At 38.2% G+C, this 17,525-nt stretch overlaps 1 protein-coding gene and 1 long non-coding RNA gene across 6 annotated transcripts; one reads left to right on the top strand and one right to left on the bottom strand.

Annotated features, from left to right (window-relative positions):
- Positions 1-489: 489 nt before the first annotated feature.
- On the bottom strand, positions 490-7,238 carry LOC103402751 (probable disease resistance protein At5g66900). Of its 5 annotated transcripts, XM_070808703.1 has the most exons (7): positions 4,482-4,670; positions 4,103-4,257; positions 3,344-3,992; positions 2,809-3,212; positions 2,159-2,514; positions 1,802-2,013; positions 490-1,648 (listed from the first exon to the last, which is right to left on the bottom strand). In XM_070808703.1, the coding sequence occupies exons 3-7, from the start codon at positions 3,981-3,983 to the stop codon at positions 807-809; spliced, it is 2,454 nt and encodes an 817-aa protein (XP_070664804.1). In that variant the 5' UTR covers positions 3,984-3,992; positions 4,103-4,257; positions 4,482-4,670; the 3' UTR covers positions 490-806. The 5 variants fall into 5 exon arrangements, with proteins under 5 accessions (XP_070664804.1, XP_028947519.1, XP_028947515.1 ...); XM_029091686.2 differs by lacking the exons at positions 4,103-4,257; positions 4,482-4,670 and adding an exon at positions 6,111-7,238; XM_029091682.2 differs by lacking the exons at positions 4,103-4,257; positions 4,482-4,670 and adding an exon at positions 4,739-7,042.
- Positions 7,239-14,910: 7,672 nt separating this feature from the next.
- On the top strand, positions 14,911-15,545 carry LOC103407146 (uncharacterized). Its single transcript, XR_011573480.1, has 3 exons — positions 14,911-15,007; positions 15,102-15,213; positions 15,322-15,545. It is a non-coding gene; the product is annotated as an uncharacterized lncRNA (long non-coding RNA).
- Positions 15,546-17,525: the final 1,980 nt, after the last annotated feature.

Below are 17,525 nucleotides of genomic sequence, written 5' to 3'. Positions count from 1 at the left end.
TCTGCAAGACATGTGATCTAATCCGAGTAGGGACACAATCAGATTTTATTAGTCTTGGAGTCCCTACAATCTAGGGATAAGCATGCGCCGTAAGTAATTATAACTCATAAGAGGATGTAATATCTACTTACTAGTTATCCCCTAAGATTCTCCCCCTAAGATTCTCCCAGCTTAGAACGAAGGTATAAATACACCTGTCTAAGGTTCATCTACATTAACGCAATCCATACACTTGAATTCTCTTGTCCACTGCTTGAGTCTAAAGATCATTCACTAACTTGACCGTTGAAGAACCTTTGGTAAGGTTTGCTTACGGTTGTTTTACTATTTTGCAAGTTGCTTAGGTTTACTCGAATTTGTGCTCAACTGCCGGTCCCGGAGGTCCCCCCATTTGGTTCCAACATAACACAAGAAAATTATTAAGTCCTTGTCCTCACGGCATTAAAAAGAATCTAAATATGGATTTAACCCCTCCAAAATAACAATCCATTGAGAAGAAGGCCAGTTTCTTGCGGCGCAAGCAAATGGCTTATTAATAACATAAAACAAACAATCTGTTGGTCATAGCCAACAGTTGCACACCTGAACGAAATCATCACTTACAATAGGGGAGTTTGTAACAAGAGTTCACCACACTTTTAGGGGAGTTTGTGTGAGGATCATGCATCCTAATACTGCACTTACAGTTGGGCATCACAAATTATATTTTGACAATTCTAACTTTGCAATATCAATGATAACAACAATAACAACAACATATAAATGGCATATCGGCTAGAATACAGTAAACTGCAACTTAGAATACCTCAGAACTGAGTCTTGTGGAGCCAATTTAGGTTGATATTCTCTTTGGTCACAATAATCTTCAGGTTGTTGAGACACGACGAGAAAGACTCCCACAAATATTTTGTCTCTTCATCACAGACCACTTCCTCTAACTGCTCAAGATCCATGACTGATGGAGGCAGCTCTTGCAACCTTGAACATTGTCTCATGTTGATCTTTCTTAAACTACTCATTTCACCAATGTCTTCGGGCAACACCTTGATGTTGAAGCAATCAGATATGTCAAGAAAGTTTACCTTTCCCAGGTTCTTCATTGAGGGTGGAAGCTTTGACAGTTCTGTGCAGGATCTTAGCCTTAACATTTCTAAATTTTCCAACTTTCCAATCCTTTCAGGCAAGGCAGATAGTTTATGACAGCTAGTGACACCGAGCTTCTTTAGTTTATTAAGATCACAAACCTCGACGGGCAATTCAATTAAATCACTGCAATAGTCGATGTTCATTTCCTCTAGATTTGGGAATGCTGATGAGATTGAGATGGAACCGTTGTTGAAAGCTTGACCAATGTTACACATGAACAAGGATATCTTCTTCAGACCCGCCAATTGTTTGGGATTGTTGGTTATAGAAGGAATTGAGATGCGTTCTAATCTGATTCTCTTAAGATTTGGTAACGAACTCAAAAGTTGAAAGTTACTCAATTCAGCAGGTAAGAAACCATAATTTGTGACTATCACAGCCTTCAATTCATCCATGTTCACCAAAGATTCGGGTAAGGCATAATTCTTTGTCTGGAAATTCAATACTAAAACCTTAGCTTCTGGCATTTGCATGTCGTGCCACTTTGTTGAAAACCCTTCATCTGCAAAGCAACAACTGTGAGTGTCTGGAGAAGAAACTAAATGAAAGTACTATTAAGGCTTCATGTGCACGTGCGAGTGCGTGTGAGCAAGAATAACTATTTATTTGTGCATGTCTACATAATTGCTAAAGAGAAAAGGAGCGATGGAACAACCAGTTGTTATGGATATTAAGCGGGCCTTCATTGGCTGATGCTTTTGTTCTCTCCACCATTTTGGAAGATTGTCTCCACATATGTCAATAATCAGTTTTTTTCTATGTTCTACTGGTCCTTTTTTTGTGTTGTAGATAGCCAGCTCCCTAACAACATCATGATGGGTAACAAAGTGCTCACTGTAGTACCCGTCCCCCACCATATTGTCCTTCCTGGTGATGATCAAAACTAATTTTCTTAGAAGAGATTTCTTCAACCAACATAATGCAATAACAAGTTATTAGCATCAACCAGTCGTGAGTATAAAGGGGAAAATAGAGCGAAAATATCATACAAGAAAAAACAAAGCATGCACACCTTGTAACAACAAGATTAGCTAGACTACGTTTGGTTAGCTCATAGAGGTTTGCAATGCACTCTATATCTGTATCTACATCATATAACTCTGCCCAGATATCAATGAGGGCAGCAACAGGGATTCTTTGGTCTTCTGGAAATGAACCCAAGTCTAAGAAACATTCCTTGATGATTTCTTTATCTATGGCATCCAAGCTTCGTTCAAGGCAGAGCAGCAATTCAGTCTCTGAATCAAGAATAGAAAAACCTTTAGACCATTCAAGTTCTCTTTTTTGCCATATCTCTATAGGCTCCCCGCAAAGCGATCTCCCCACCACTGTAATAGCAAGCGGAAATCCCTTGCAACGTTCGACTATCTGCAGGATAATTTTCCAAAACAAAGTCAGTTACCTTTTAAGTTGCAGAGCCAAAATTCAAGTTACGATGATGTGAAAATGGCTAAATAACTATATACTGTATTCTAATTTTAGTTTTAGTCCACAAGTATGCTTAGATGCATGACTGCTCACAAATTTATACGGTAAATGGACGTGTTCATTCACTTGATTGTGGATGCTTTGCGTAAAGTGAACATGATTTCTTGACAATTTTCCAAAACCAAGTCAACTAATTTTTTACTATACATGCTCTGCATTGCAACTAAAAAGTACCTTTTCTGCAAGAACTTTTGGAATATGAGAGCTCTTATCTCCAAGGGATGCTGAATGATGAAAAAGTTTCATCGCATTGTCACGATCCAATGATCGCAAATAATAAGGGGAACCATATCCCCGAAATTCAGACCTAGATGTCACCAAAAACTTGTAATTTTCCATTTTGAATTGATCAAACTTCTGCACAAGGGATTCTGATCCAGACCAAACATCATCCAGGACAAACAGTATAGGATTCTGCCCTTCTTTCTTAAGAAAATGTTGCAGCCACGTCACTGTACTAACTTCGTTTTGGAAAGTAGGTACCTGGAAACCCTTTCGTTGATATAGATCTTGAACAATGTTTTCCAATTTAGGCTTTTTTGAAACCGTGACAAAGAAGATATTATCCTTGAATGTATCTATCCAAAGAAAACATAATAAATCTGTCATTGAGGCGTCATTTAAATCTGACATAGTTGTAATATATGATACCTTTTACATCACAAAAAAAAATATACAACTCCGAGTGCTAACTTAAAATATATGATACCTTTGACATCCTTGTCTTGACAAAACTTTGTAGCCAAAGTGGTTTTCCCACATCCTCCGGGAGCAGTCAGCACAACCATTGATACCTTTTCGTCCTTTAGAAGCTTCCTCTTCAATTCCTTTAGAGGAAAATCCAACCCAACCACAAGCGGTGGAAGTTCAGGTGCTGCACACCAAGTTTCACTGTCGGGTTGTTTTGGTATCCCCAGATTCGATTGAATTTTGCTGACCGCCTTCTCTATATTCTTCACCAAAACCGGGCTGTCCTTCATATCCCTTATTCCCTGAACGTCTAGCTTTTCCAAAAGTCGTTGAAGAGATTTATCCCATCCAGTCAGCTTGTTGGAGTATTTGTACCGTTTGTATGTGGTCCACCGTCGAATCTTTATGCACTTTTGAACGAGCTCTATGCCCTCTTCCAAATGCACTTCTAAGTTTTCCAGTTCCACAACCGGAAGATCCAATTTCTTGGATTTTTCTATATCTTTTTCTATATATTTCAACAATGGTTCCAAAGAGTCTAACCTGGATTTGATGTCTTTGAGGAGGGGCTTAATCCTTACATTCTTGGCGATCAGCTCCATGAGGACCTCATGCAGCGCATTGAATACTGATCCGGAAGGGTCGTCTGCTCCATCCATTCCTTGATTCTTAACGACGAAAACCAACACCGAAAATCAGAAAAACATACAAAAGTTTCAATGTAAAATTTACGACAATTGAAAATAACAGGGGAAATTGGCCGAATTTCTTAAATTACCAGTTTTTTATGTCATCGATATTTGATTTTGATAAGTTGAGGAATTGAGAAATTGAGATTTGGGGTGTATTCAATTGAGAATGTGAGAGATTTTAATGAAGTTTAATTGATTTGTAGAGATTTCATATAAAATTTTGATTCAATTCCCTCGAAATCTCATATAAAAAGGTGAGATTTGTGGATGCTTAAAATACATTACGAAATCTCTTCAATTCCTTGTAATTCCTCAACTTTCTCAAATTCTTTAAAATCAATTTCTGATTGAATACACATTTAAAATCTTAATTGAATATTTCTAAGGATTTTAATAAACTATCTTAAAATTCTAATTGAATACTGCTAGAATTTCAAAGACTTACTCAAAATTCTAATTGAATACCCTAGATTCATTAAAAGAATTAAAATCCCTAAAAATCTCAATTGAATACACTCCTTGATCTCGGACCATTTTAAGCAGTTGCCCAAAACAATATCAGATTAGAAATTGACACTCTTAAATATGGAACCCAAAATAAAGAGATTCAGAAAAGAAGCAATACAAAGTTGGATTTTCTCTTACGTTGTTGGTGATCAAGCAATACAAAGTTGGACAAACAAATATACAGTTTGGGTTGGTTTTAACATAGAAACCCTTACTCTTGAAGCTCGAAAGAAATTTCGGAGTTGGAGCGCGGTCACTTTTAGCAGTAGCTGATTGCTGTGGTGGGGCACTTGGAAATTAACTTGGAAGAAAAGGGGGAAAAGGGGGAAAACGGTGGAAAGAAGGTTTAAGGAAAGGGACAGAAGGGGAAAAGGGGGAAAAAGGTGGAAAGAAGGTTTAAGGAAAGGGACAGAAAGGGGGTGAGGTGGAAGGAAGGTGGGAGGAAGGTGGAGGAAGGTGGACGGAAGGAGAAAAAGGGGGAAAAGGTTGAAAGGAAATAGGTACCAGGAAGCTCAAGGAAGAAATAGGGGAGAAGAGCGGAAGGAGGGTGGAAGGATGGGGAAACGGAAAAGGGGAGGAAGGGGCTACAGACAGAGAAATCAGGGGCACAGGGGTTGGAGGAAAGTGGCGAACGGGGGGAAACCAGAAGCTCAAGGAGATGAACGGAACCGGGAAACTCTCACACAAAGGAAAGAAGAAGTCTCGCCAAGGAGAAAGGATCTCTCACGGAGGAGTTGTGAAGGCAAGTTTCTAAAGGAGACAAAAGCATAAAGACAGTCAAACGAAAGTTTGGACCGATGAACACTAAATGATTGATACTTAAACCATTTCTTTTATGTTGCACTCTACGGATTACATTTTGACGATATCAATGGCATATCGATTGCGTGTTTGCATTAACTTAAAACACATTCAACCGTAACTTAGAATATCTCAATATCTATCACCTACAGGAGTCTGCAACAAAAGAAACTTAATGCATAATTTACATATTAGGTTTAGTAAAAACACATGTTTTGTATATTCAAAGAAAATATAATACACATTATTTATAGAGAATTGGTGTTGATACTCCAAAAGCATCATTTTGCACTTCATAAAAATGCAATACAAGAAAATATAATACACATTATTTATTTTGTGTAAAACATTACACAGGAAAAAAACGCATAATTTCTTAAGACTCAAGAGAGTTTGATCTAAACAGTACCACAAATGGATTTGATGAAACTTAGAAATTGTACAAAATCAAAAAAGAAAAACCCAACAAGAAGATGAAAATTAAAGAAACAATGTAACACAAACCTTATTTTGTCTTTTTTTATTTTTTTAAACAAATGATATTATCATCATTAAAATATGAGAAGATAAAAGTAAATATAACTTCACAATAGACTAATAATAATATAGTTTAAATTAAGAAAGGTTCCCACAAATGTTTCTTCTCTTCATCACAAATCACTTGCTCCAACTCCTCATCAAGATCCACACATAAAGGTAACTTTTCGGATGAATTACATAAAACTATCTCAAGTATTAGGTCTATCAGAGCTTATACCTCATCATTAAAATATTTAAATATCATACCTTATATTATATTCGAGTCGTCAGAGCTCTTGCAGGGGATCTCGTTGCCGTTGCCTTCGGCCGCGATTTCGGCATCGAAAGGGCTGAAGGTCACGTTGATGTAAGAAGGCGGGTCGATGTACGTGGAGTTGTCGGGGGAGATCGCGATATGGTGAGGGCGCCAAAAGGGGATCGATGTCGGCTGGCGTTGTTGAGGTGGTGGTAGCGAAGGCGGCGACGACGAAAGGGGTTGTGTCGTATCGAATAGTGACGACATGGCGCTGCAATAATTTGAGTACGATTTATTACCATTCAATTGAGCGTCAAGGACGAGATCCTCCATTTCTTCTTTCGGTGCGAGGAGGTGGGCTTCGTCGGAGGCCCGGTTCTCAGAGCCCATCATCTCGTTCCTTCACCAGAACAAAACCGATAGGTGAAGAAGAAAAGAGTTGGAGGAGGAAGTAATTAGTCTAGGATTTGAGGGGCATTTAGGGGTTTTTGGGGAGTTGCAGAAATGGGAAGACTTGATTGGAATTTGGCAGAGGTGGCTGGGTGGAGAAGACGATCGAGTGGGGAAGATGAGGGCGAGGGAGAGTCACGTGTGTATGGAGGGTGTGCTGACTGCTGAGAAAGAACGATAATTCAGTGGGCCAAAACGACGACGGGTTTAGTTCGTTGGATTCGGAACCTTTTGGATAGGATGATGTTTTTGGGTTTGGAGTGTTGTGGAGTACTTGGTTTTTATTTGAACTGGAAGGTTGAATGACGAGTTGCTTTGAATGGTTGGATTTAGTGGTGGTGGTGGAGGAGGAGGAGGAGGAGGGATGTGGAGATGGCGGAAGAGAAGGTGGCGATGGGGTTCTGGTTTTGGTGGTGAAGGAAGGTTGGGGTGGGGGGCAGGGACACAGTGGATGGGAAAGAATGGGTGATGGGTTTGTAGGGATGGGTCTCCTATTTAAAAAAAATTATTAAAATGTATGCATTGCAATAAATTTGAAGATAATGTATGATATTGAAATATTTTAAAGTAATTTTGTCTAAGTACCCAACTTTTTCAAACTTGAGCATTGTCCCCATGTTGATTTTTCTTAAACCGTTCATATTACCAATGCCTTGGGGCAACTCCTTGATGACGAAACAATTATACATGTCAAGATTGCACAACTTAGTGAGCTTCTCAAATCGAGACCGTAAGCCTTACCAAGTCTGTACAGGACCTTAGGACTACAAGAAAACATGGCATTTGCGACACCGTTTGTGCAACTGTAAGGCGGCCCTCGCAATAAAATATTAAATTTCACTAAAAATTTTTGCGCTTTGTTCTGCGCTAAAAGAGAAAAATAAAAAAGAATTATAATGAGACTCAGATGCTCGAGCCTGCCTCTAGCTCTCCGCCTCTCTCCCTCTCTTCAAAAGCTTAAAACCTTCTCTGCCACTCTCGCCATAACCATTGATGCTGAGCCACAATTGAACCAGGTAAGGGTTTATGGTTCTTGTTCCCTCTCTCAAACAAATCTCCCCTTTCCCTATCCCTAATTTTTTCGTCATCTCAGTTCTTTCTTTTTGCTTCTAGAAAGTCGAATTCAACGTCATCTCTTCTCATTCGGGTAAGATAATGTGTTTTTTGTTGGTGTTGTTTCATCATTTTTCTTCAAATTCCTATCCTATCTATTCTCCATAAGTTCTATCGTTATTTAGGGTTTTTCCCTTTTTTTTTCCTGTGGTTTTACTTCGTCATTACTTACTAATATTTTTGGAGATTTTTTGTAATTGGAGCTATTTTTTGTAATTTTGGATGTTGTGATTGTGTACTGTATTAATTGTGGTATTATTTTGTCAATTAGTTGATGTAAGGACGAGGATCATAAGGAAAACGATTAAAGGCAAAGTGTGATATACATTTTAATGTGAATTTCAGTTTAGACCAACTCTAATGGTTGGGCTAAAAGCCAAATTTTTTAGCCTGGAAAATTTAGCTTTTAGCCCAGAAACAGTTTTTCTGCTCCAACCGTTCTAGGCTAAAATTTTAGCCCGGAATTATTAAATAATGAACTTAGGCTATTTTTTTCTTAAATTAAATTAATATATATATATATATATGTAGACTATCGTAAATTAATTTTATGAACATTTTAATCTAAAAATATTTAAATTTTGATAAATATTGAAAAAAATAAATTTGTGTGAATGTTTGAACAATTACATAGGTATTTATGGAGTTTTTAGGTGAATTTTGAGTTAAATAGTTTTTTTTTAATTTTTTTAGCCGTTGGATTTAAATTTAGGCCGTGAGATCTTTTTTTTTTACTGTTAGATTTGATTATATTCGATCTCAGCCGTTAGATTCAATGTATTTTAAAATAACATATTCGAAAAAAAATAAATTTGAATTTGGACTATTGGATCAACCAACGATCCTTAAACCCCAGCCATTGGATCTCAATTATAGCCGTTAGGATGATGATTTTGGCCGACAACCAGCTGACTGCAGGGCCCACCCCTGTCGAGAAAGCATTGCAAGCCTAGTGCGTGGGGCGCGTACGTGTGTGGGCGGGCCAAGAGTGGCCCAAGTTCCAGCGAGTCCACTCGCATGGGGGGGGGGGGGGAGGAATTTAGGGTGGTATTTGGCCCAGCTTTGGCATTTGGCTTTTAGCCCAAAGATTTGTCTTGGGTTGGAGTGGGTTTGGGGGGGGGGGAATTTGGCATTTAGCCCATTGTTGGAGATGGTCTTATTAATGCTTTTGTTGTAGAATTTATTTGATTTAATCCGAGTTTTTCATTTGTATGCTATTACTGCTCATTTTTCCCTATCTGGACTTGGATATAAAGTACTATGCTTTAGGGATTTTGAACCGTGATGCAACCGATGACAGAGTTACAGTAAAGAGCGCTGAAGCCACTATTAAGTAAGTAGTTTGATTCAGAATTTGTTTAGTGTCTTTGTATTTCTTGTTAGGAATGTCGGTACTACAAGATAGAATGCACAAAGTAAAGTAGAAAATGGACACTCTAAACTTCACTCACACAATATGTAGTGGAACATTCTCATTCTCACTCTTGGAGTGGAACTCTAGCTTTGGACTTGATCCTTTGCTACTCACTACTTTCTTGATTGGTTACATCAGTACAATATCACACCCATATTTATAGGTGAGGACTTGGCACTCTACTAGTTTTTAGTTCCTTCTACAAACTAGAACTAGTTTCTAGTTTCTAGTATATTCTACAAACCTCTAGCTTATGTTGAAAAACCCGCACACTAGACCTTGTTCTTTAATGTAACCAACGGCAATAGACTAAACTAGCAAATATTAGAAACACACAAGAATTATACTGGTTCGGCAGAACTTTTGCCTGCGTCCATCTGTTATTTCTCTAGGTAGAGAAATCACCTCTCCTTTGATTAATAATAAAGATTACAGAACTTTTGCAAACCCTAAAACTAATCTCAAAACTCTTGGCTGTCTGGCTGTTTTCTTTCTCTCCTCTTAAAAATCAGCCTTGCCGCACCCTATTTATAGACATAGAGTTGGCTTACATGTCCTAAGGCTGATTGAATTCTTATTTCCAAGTGGACTAGGAAATTACACTTATCCAAATCCAAATAGACTTCTAGAAATCCAAACCTAAATTGAATAAAGAAATTGAAATTCTTTCCTAATCCCTCTAGGACAAGAATCGGTATACCTCTAGGTTTCCTAAAACAATCCTAAACCAACTAGGACATATTTGACGAGCCAAAATCCAAACAGCTTAATTCTAGACTAGTCACAAAATTGTAGCTTCTAGATCTTTTCATTTGCAACCAAGGAAGCTAGTACTTTCTAGCTTCTTCCACCAACTTAATAACTTGCTAGAATTGTCTAGCATGCTCCAGCCACCTCACTTTCTTACTAGAATAATCTAGAACATTCATCATGGGCTGGACCATATACCAACAATCTCCCCCTCCAGTCCATGAGGGAGGAATTTCGATCATGACTCCAAGTTACTTGGAGTCCATCCCAGCAGCCTTAATGCAGAATTCCAACTTTGATTTTGTGACTACCTTTGTCAACATGTCTGAGGAATTATTATCGGTATGAATCTTCTTCGGCTGTAGCAACTTGTTCTCAATAGCCTATCTAATCCAGTGATAACGAATATCAATGTGCTTGGTGCGTGAATGATATGCAGTGTTCTTGCTCAAATCCAAAGCACTCTTACTATCACAATAAACGCCATAATCATTTTGCTTCAAACCTAACTCTTGGAGAAACCGCTTCAGCCACAACAACTCCTTGCATGGTTCTGTAGCGGCTATATATTCAGCCTCAGTTGTGGACAAAGCAACACACTTTTGCAACTTGGATTGTCATGAGACAGCTCCCCCTGCAAAAGTAAACAAGTACCTAGACGTAGATTTTCTACCATCCAGGTCACTTCCCATGCTAGCATCTGTAAATCCTTCCAAGATTGGTTTGGAACCGCCAAAGCACAAGCACATCTTAGAAGTCCCCTTCAAATATCTGAGAATCCACTTAACAGCTTCCCAGTGTTCCTTCCCTGGATTAGAGAGAAACCTGCTTACCACACCTACTGCATGAGCAATATCTGGTTGTGTACACACCATTGCATACATGATACTTCCTACCGCTAAAGAGTAGGGAACAACTGTCATTTTCTCCTTTTCTTCATATGTTTTTGGACACTACTCTTTGCTTAACTTGATATGATTGGCTAAGGGTGAGCTTACCGGTATGGCTGCTTTCATGTTGAACCTTTCAAGCACCCATTCAACATACTTTTCTTGTGACATCCACAACTTCTTGGATTTTCTGTCACAAATTATCACCATGCCCAAAATCTGCTTGGCTGGCCCTAAGTCCTTCATGTCAAACGACTTAGATAACTCTTCTTTGAGCTTTTTAATCATAGAAGCATCTTGACCGACAATCAACATGTCATCAACATAAAGCAATAAAATAATGAATTTACCTTCAGAAAATTGTTTGATATAGACACAAGAGTCAACATAAGTTCTCTTGTACCCATTACTCACCATGAATGAGTTGAACTTCTTATTCCACTGTCTTGGAGCCTGCTTAAGACCATATAAGCTTGTCTTTAGCTTGCACACCAAATTTTCTTTACCTTTGACTTCAAAGACTTTGGGTTGCTCCATGTATATCTCCTCTTCTAAATTGCTGTGGAGAAATGCAGTTTTAACGTCTAACTGCTCGAGCTCAAGATCCATGCTTGTTGCCATACCAAGGATAACTTGAATGGAAGTCATCTTCCCCATCGGTGGGAAAATCTCATCAAAGTCAACTCCTTTCTTTTGACCAAAACCTTTGACAACCAAATGAGCCTTGTACCTTGTCATGTTGTCGTCTCTTTTCAATTTGAACACCCACTTATATTTCAATGCTTTTCTGCCTTTTGGAAGCTCCACCAGCTCATAGGTATCATTCTTTAATAAGGAATCCATCTTTGACTCCATTGCCTTAATCCATCTGTCACTATTGTTATGAGCTTTTGCCTCCTCATAAGTTTCGGGCTCTCCATAATTTGTCAACATGATATACTCTGATGAAGAATACTTGGTAGACAGTCTTCGACTTCTGCTGGATCTTCTGACTTGGTCTTCATTCTCTTGCGGGGTTGGAGGCTCCCCCTGATGTAGTTCTCCTTGATTCTGCTATTCTTGACTAGGCTCCCCCTGATCAACAATTTCATGGTCTGGATTAGGCTCCCCATGATCAGCATTATATGGTTCTGCAGACACTTCATTGGCAGCTGAGAGGTTTCCTAGTTTCCATCTCTAAACTGGTGAGATGTGTACTCGCCGCCATTGTTGCTACGAAGGCACTTGAGAGGTTTTCTAGTTTCCCTCTCCACCATGGCATTGAACTCCTGGAATGTCTGAAACACCTGGTCTTTGGATTTCAACAAAAACACCCAGACACTTCGTGAAGCATCATCAATATAAGTAACAAAATATTTATTTCTTACAAGTGACACGACTTCCATGGGACCACACACATCTGAATAAACAAGATCTAACAAATTTCCTTTCTTTGTAGATGGAACAAAAAAACTAACTCTTCTTTGTTTACCAAATAAACAGTGCTCGCAAGAGTTTAACGACGTACCTTTGGCAAAGGGAATGTGAGACTTCTTTGCTAGAACTTGTAGGCCTTTCTCGCTCATGTGGCCAAGCCTCTTATGCCACAAGTCTAGAGATGAGTCTTCCACAGCAATCAACTCACCTTTCAAAACCTTGGCATTTGACCGGTACAACATACAACAAAGTCGTGCTCTTGCTACCACCATTAAGCCTTTAGTAAGCTTCAATTTTCCTTCGCCAATATGGTGATAATAATCTTGTTGATCAAGGGTATCGATGGATATCAAATTGAGACGTATATTAGGAATATGTCTCACATCTTTCAATATCAACTAGCAGCCGAGATTAGTTTTTAGGCAAATATCACCAATTCCAAGAATTTTGGAATTGCTTTCATTCCCCATCTTCACTATGCCAAAGTCACCTTCTTTGTATGTACTGAAGAACTCCCGTTTGGATGTAGCATGGAAGGAAGCTCCATTGTCAAAGATCCATTCAATGTCTTTGTCAGAATCACCCATATGCAGACATTCACCAACAGACAATATTCTGATACATCACCACATGATTGCGGTGGTATTGCCAGTATCATCTTTCTTCTGATTGTTTCCTTCCCTTTGCTATCTCTTCCAAACTCAATAATTTTTCTTCATATGGCCTTCTTTGCCACAATGGTGGCATGCACCCCTGAACCTTGATTTGGATCGGCTAGAACTCCTGCCATGACCTCTAGGCCCTCTACTCTTGCTTCTTCCGCGGTTCTCTGTGACAAATACTTGGCTGCTATATGTGCCAGAAGCCTTTCTCCTTGTTTCTTCATTAAGCATGCTATTTTTAACATTATCAAGAGTAAGAACACCATTAGGAGTAGAGTTACTTACACTCACCACAAAGGTATCCCAACTGTCTGGCAAGGATCCAAGTAACAAGAGCGCTTGCAGCTCGTCCTCAATTGTCATGTTCATAGTAGCCAACCGGTTGATGATATTCTGGAAATTGTTCAAGTGTTCTGCTACACTTAAACCATCCGTGTTCTTCACATTGATGAGCTCTTTGATCAAGAAGACTTTCTTGGCTGGGGTCTTTTTCTCGAACAAGGACTCAAGCTTTGTCCAAAACTCACGGGCATTGGTTTCATTAGACACATGGTGAAAAACACTATCGTCCACCCATTGTCTGATTGTGCCAATTGCCTTGCGATTCATTTTCTTCCACTCAGCATCGGACATGCTCTCGGGCTTAGTGGCATCTCCTTCAATTGGCTCATGCAGATCCTTGCAATAGAGAATATCCTCCATCCTTGGCTTCCATGTTACCCAATTGGAGTTGGTGAGTTTGATCATAGTGCCACTTCCTTCCATCTTGTAGTATAAGCCAACCGGGCTCTGATACCACTTGTTAAGAATGTCAGTACTACAAGATAGAGAATGCACAAAGTAGAAAATGGACACTCTAAACTTCTCTCACACAATGTGTAGTGGAACTCTCATTCTCACTCTCACTCTTGGAGTGGAACTCTAGCTTTGGACTTGATCCTTCGCTACCCACTACTTTCTTGATTGGTTAAATCACTACAATATCACACCCATATTTATAGGTGAGGACTTGGCACTCTACTAGTTTCTAGTTCCTTCTACAAACTAGAACTAGTTTCTAGTATATTCTACAAACCTCTAGCTTAATTATAGACTAGTCACAAAATTGTAGCTTCTAGATCTTTCCATTTGCAACCAAGGAAGCTAATATTTTCTAGCTTCTTCCACCAACTTAATAACTTGCTAGAATTGTCTAGCATGCTCCAGCCACCTCACTTGTTTACTAGAATAATCTAGAACATTCATCATGGGCTGGACCGTATCCCAACATTTCTTACCTTTGAATCGTTAGTTTTTGCTTCTTCTATTTGTTTGATTTTAACCTTTTATGCCCTGCAGGCACAATTTTGTTGTGTAATGTGCTACAGTAACCCCTGGTTAGTTGTTTTTGCTTTTCTATAATGCTGTTTTGTATGTATTATCACGAGGACCTTGAATCCTTTACGATATACATTATGGCTGCTCAAATACTTTCCTTAGCAATAAGATGATCTATCTGCTCTACCTGGACATTTAAATGTTGTCTCATCTAATTTCAATTTCTCATATACCTTGCAGATGAGACCAGAATGAAGGAGTTTGGGTTGAAATCAATGTGGAGTCCAAAGGGCACAATTAGAAACATTCTAGACGGTTTGTATCTGAGACGTCATCTCCTTTTAATACAAAACAAAATTTAATACTCTTAGTTTTGTTACTCGTTTTCGTTCATAAGTTACAAATTAAGTTAGCATCTGAAAGATTACCTAACTGTTTGAACAATCTCTAATTGAAATGTAATGCTTTAATTTACAGGTGCTATTTTTTCATGAAACTATTCTATGTAGAAACATCCCTAGAATAGTTCCTGGTAATAGCTTGAAGTCATTTCTAATCTTGAATGTAAGTAAAATGTTATGGGAAGTGCTCAATACGTGTCCAATTTACAGGTTGGAAGAAAGCCATATGTATTCGTAGGCATGCCTTTGGCGATCAGTATCGAGCCTGATACAGTTGTCAAAGGGCCATGAAAACTTGAAATGGTTTTTGGTAAGTAAATCTCAACATTCTAGATCATATGATTGTTCTGGTGAAGTAATTTCCCTTGAATATGGTTTTCTGCTTCGCATCTCTGTTTGTAATGCTAAGTCCCAGAAGGAGTCTCCCTTGTTGCACTTGATGTTCACAATTTCAAAGGGCCTGGTGTGGCCCTTTCTATGTATAATGCTGATGAGGTTTGTGTTACCACAATGGGCATCGCATACCTTTTTGTTTGTTTAGGCAAATGTGCTGATAAACTCTACTAAAAAAACCTTTATTTTTTGGTAGTCTATTCGAGCTTTTGCCGACTTGTCAATGTCTTTGGCTCTTTCCAAGAAGTGGCCACTATACTTGAGCACCAAAAACACTATTATGAAGAACTAGTGAAGTATGATGGCAGGTAAATTTACCTTTCTTGGAAGAATTATTCATCATTCAACTATGAATTCTATATCATTTAGTTCAATAAGGAAATTCTTACAAATGTTGAGTTATTTGACTGCTCCAGGTTTAAGGACATATTTGAGGAGGTCTATGACGAGAGGTGGAAGCAGACGTTTGAAGACAATTCTACATGGTTTGTATTATCATGAGGACCTTGACGTAGGAATATAGAACCTATAAACGTTTTGATCATGTATATATGTTTCATTACTGTAAGTGAAATACATTCTTTGATATCCAAGTGTTTCTCATTTTGTGAATTATGAATTGTATCAGTATTGGATTTTATTCTAGTTTGAAATATGTAGTAACATTTCACATGAAACAATTTTGGTGAAGCTGTTAAAAATAATGTGATTGTGGAGTCTCATTTGACGCCTAATATTTTTTTAAAACCTAGTGCCTATTATTTGTGATGCGTTACTTGTTGTCGCAAACCTGTAGCAAATAGTATTTGCGACACGGTGAAAACGTCGGATATAATCAACCAACATTTACGACGCCTATGTATTGCAACGAGTCATTGGCTCTCGCAAGCCCGTTGTAAAAGGGTTGCTGCGACGCTTTTTGCTGTTTTTGTGACTCATTTTGACCGTCCCAAAAGGTCCTTTTTTTTTGTCGTACTCCTAAATTCTCTAGCTTTCCAATCTTTCATGCAAGGTAGATAGCTTATGGCAGTTGGTGACACTGAGCATCTTCATATGAACAAGATCACAGAGCTTAGCAGGCAGTTCCACCAAATCATGGCAATAGTCGATATTCATTTCCTCTAGACCTGGCCAGGCATCAGAAATTTTGATGCAACAATTGCGGACATTGTCAATTTTCTGTACAAAGACCTTTGTTGAAATTACAATTGTTTTTGCTTTATCTTTTGTTACTATACCTCGAAAGCATGGACTCTTGGAATGCCAATATATTAAAAAGGCTTTATAGCCAAAATGGTTACTGAGATTTGCATAACACATCACTTTGGTTCATGAGATTGAAAATCAATAGAAATGGTCCTTGAGATTGTCCACCATCCATTATTTTGATCATTCCGTTAAAAACTCTGTTAAGTGTCCCGGAGCTCTTAGCTGGAAGTTTGGGCAATTTTCAATGCTTCGTAACTCAATCGTTTCTTAACCAAATTCGACCCATAATATATAAAAAGGAAGATAGGAAAGTGTAGAACAAGATTATACCATTTGGAAGCCCAATGGTTGCCAGAGATGGCCGGAAAATACCCTGAAATATGATTGGTCCGCAGGAAAACTGAAAAACTCGCAGGAAACTGGGTAAACTTTAAATGTTCATAACTTCTTCAATACTCAACGAAATCGAATGATTCGAATGATTCAAAAACGAAAATCATACTCATCAATGAGACGTAGAGAATGGTACATTTCTTGATGGCTAATTCACCGTGGTTTGGCCGGAAAACAGCTTGAAAGTGGCTAACTCAAGACCAAGACAACCACTTTTGAGCCGTTTTCCAGCCAAATCACGAGGATTTAGCCGCCAAGAAATGTACCATTCTCTTTGTCTCGTCGATAAGTATGATTTTTGTTTTTGAATCACTTGATTTCGTTGACTATTGAAGAAGTTATGAACGTTTAAAGTTTACCCAGTTTCCTGCGAGTTTTCCAGTTTTCCGGCGGACTAGTCACATTTCAGGCTATTTTATTACCATCTCTGGAAACCATTAGGCTTCCAAATAGGTTTAATCTTGTTTTACACTTTCTTATCTTCATTTTGATATATTATGGGTCGAATTTGGTTAAGAAACGATTAAGTTACGAAACTTTGAAAATTTGCCAAACTTTCGGCCAAGTGCTCCGGGACACTTAACGGAATGACCAAAATAATGGTTGGTGGACAATCTTAGAGACCATTTCTATTGATTTTCAATCTCAGGAACCAAAGTGATGTTATGCAAATTTCAGAGATCATTTTAGCTAAAAATCCTATTAGAAACTACTACTAGTCTCTCTCTCCTTTCGCCTATCAAATGACTCCTTGCTCCAACTTGTGGTCGGTGACAGTTATTTTCTAAAACTGATATCGTTTGGTTACTGCTTTTAGTTTTCTATTTTGAAGAAAATGAAAATTGAAAGCAACGAGGCCAATTGATTATCATTTCATTTTCAATTTTTGTTTTATCTTTTTTGAAAATTAAATTTATTTGATAACTACCTTTAATTATGCAGTTTTTAAAGCTAATTCTTTAAGTTTTAAATTTTGACTTTTAATTTTGATTTTTAATTTTAGTTATTAAATAAATGT

This window comes from Malus domestica, chromosome 02 (genome assembly GCF_042453785.1).
Source record: "Malus domestica chromosome 02, GDT2T_hap1".
Taxonomy (NCBI): Eukaryota; Viridiplantae; Streptophyta; class Magnoliopsida; order Rosales; family Rosaceae; genus Malus; species Malus domestica.
This window is presented reverse-complemented; position numbering and strand designations above follow the sequence as displayed.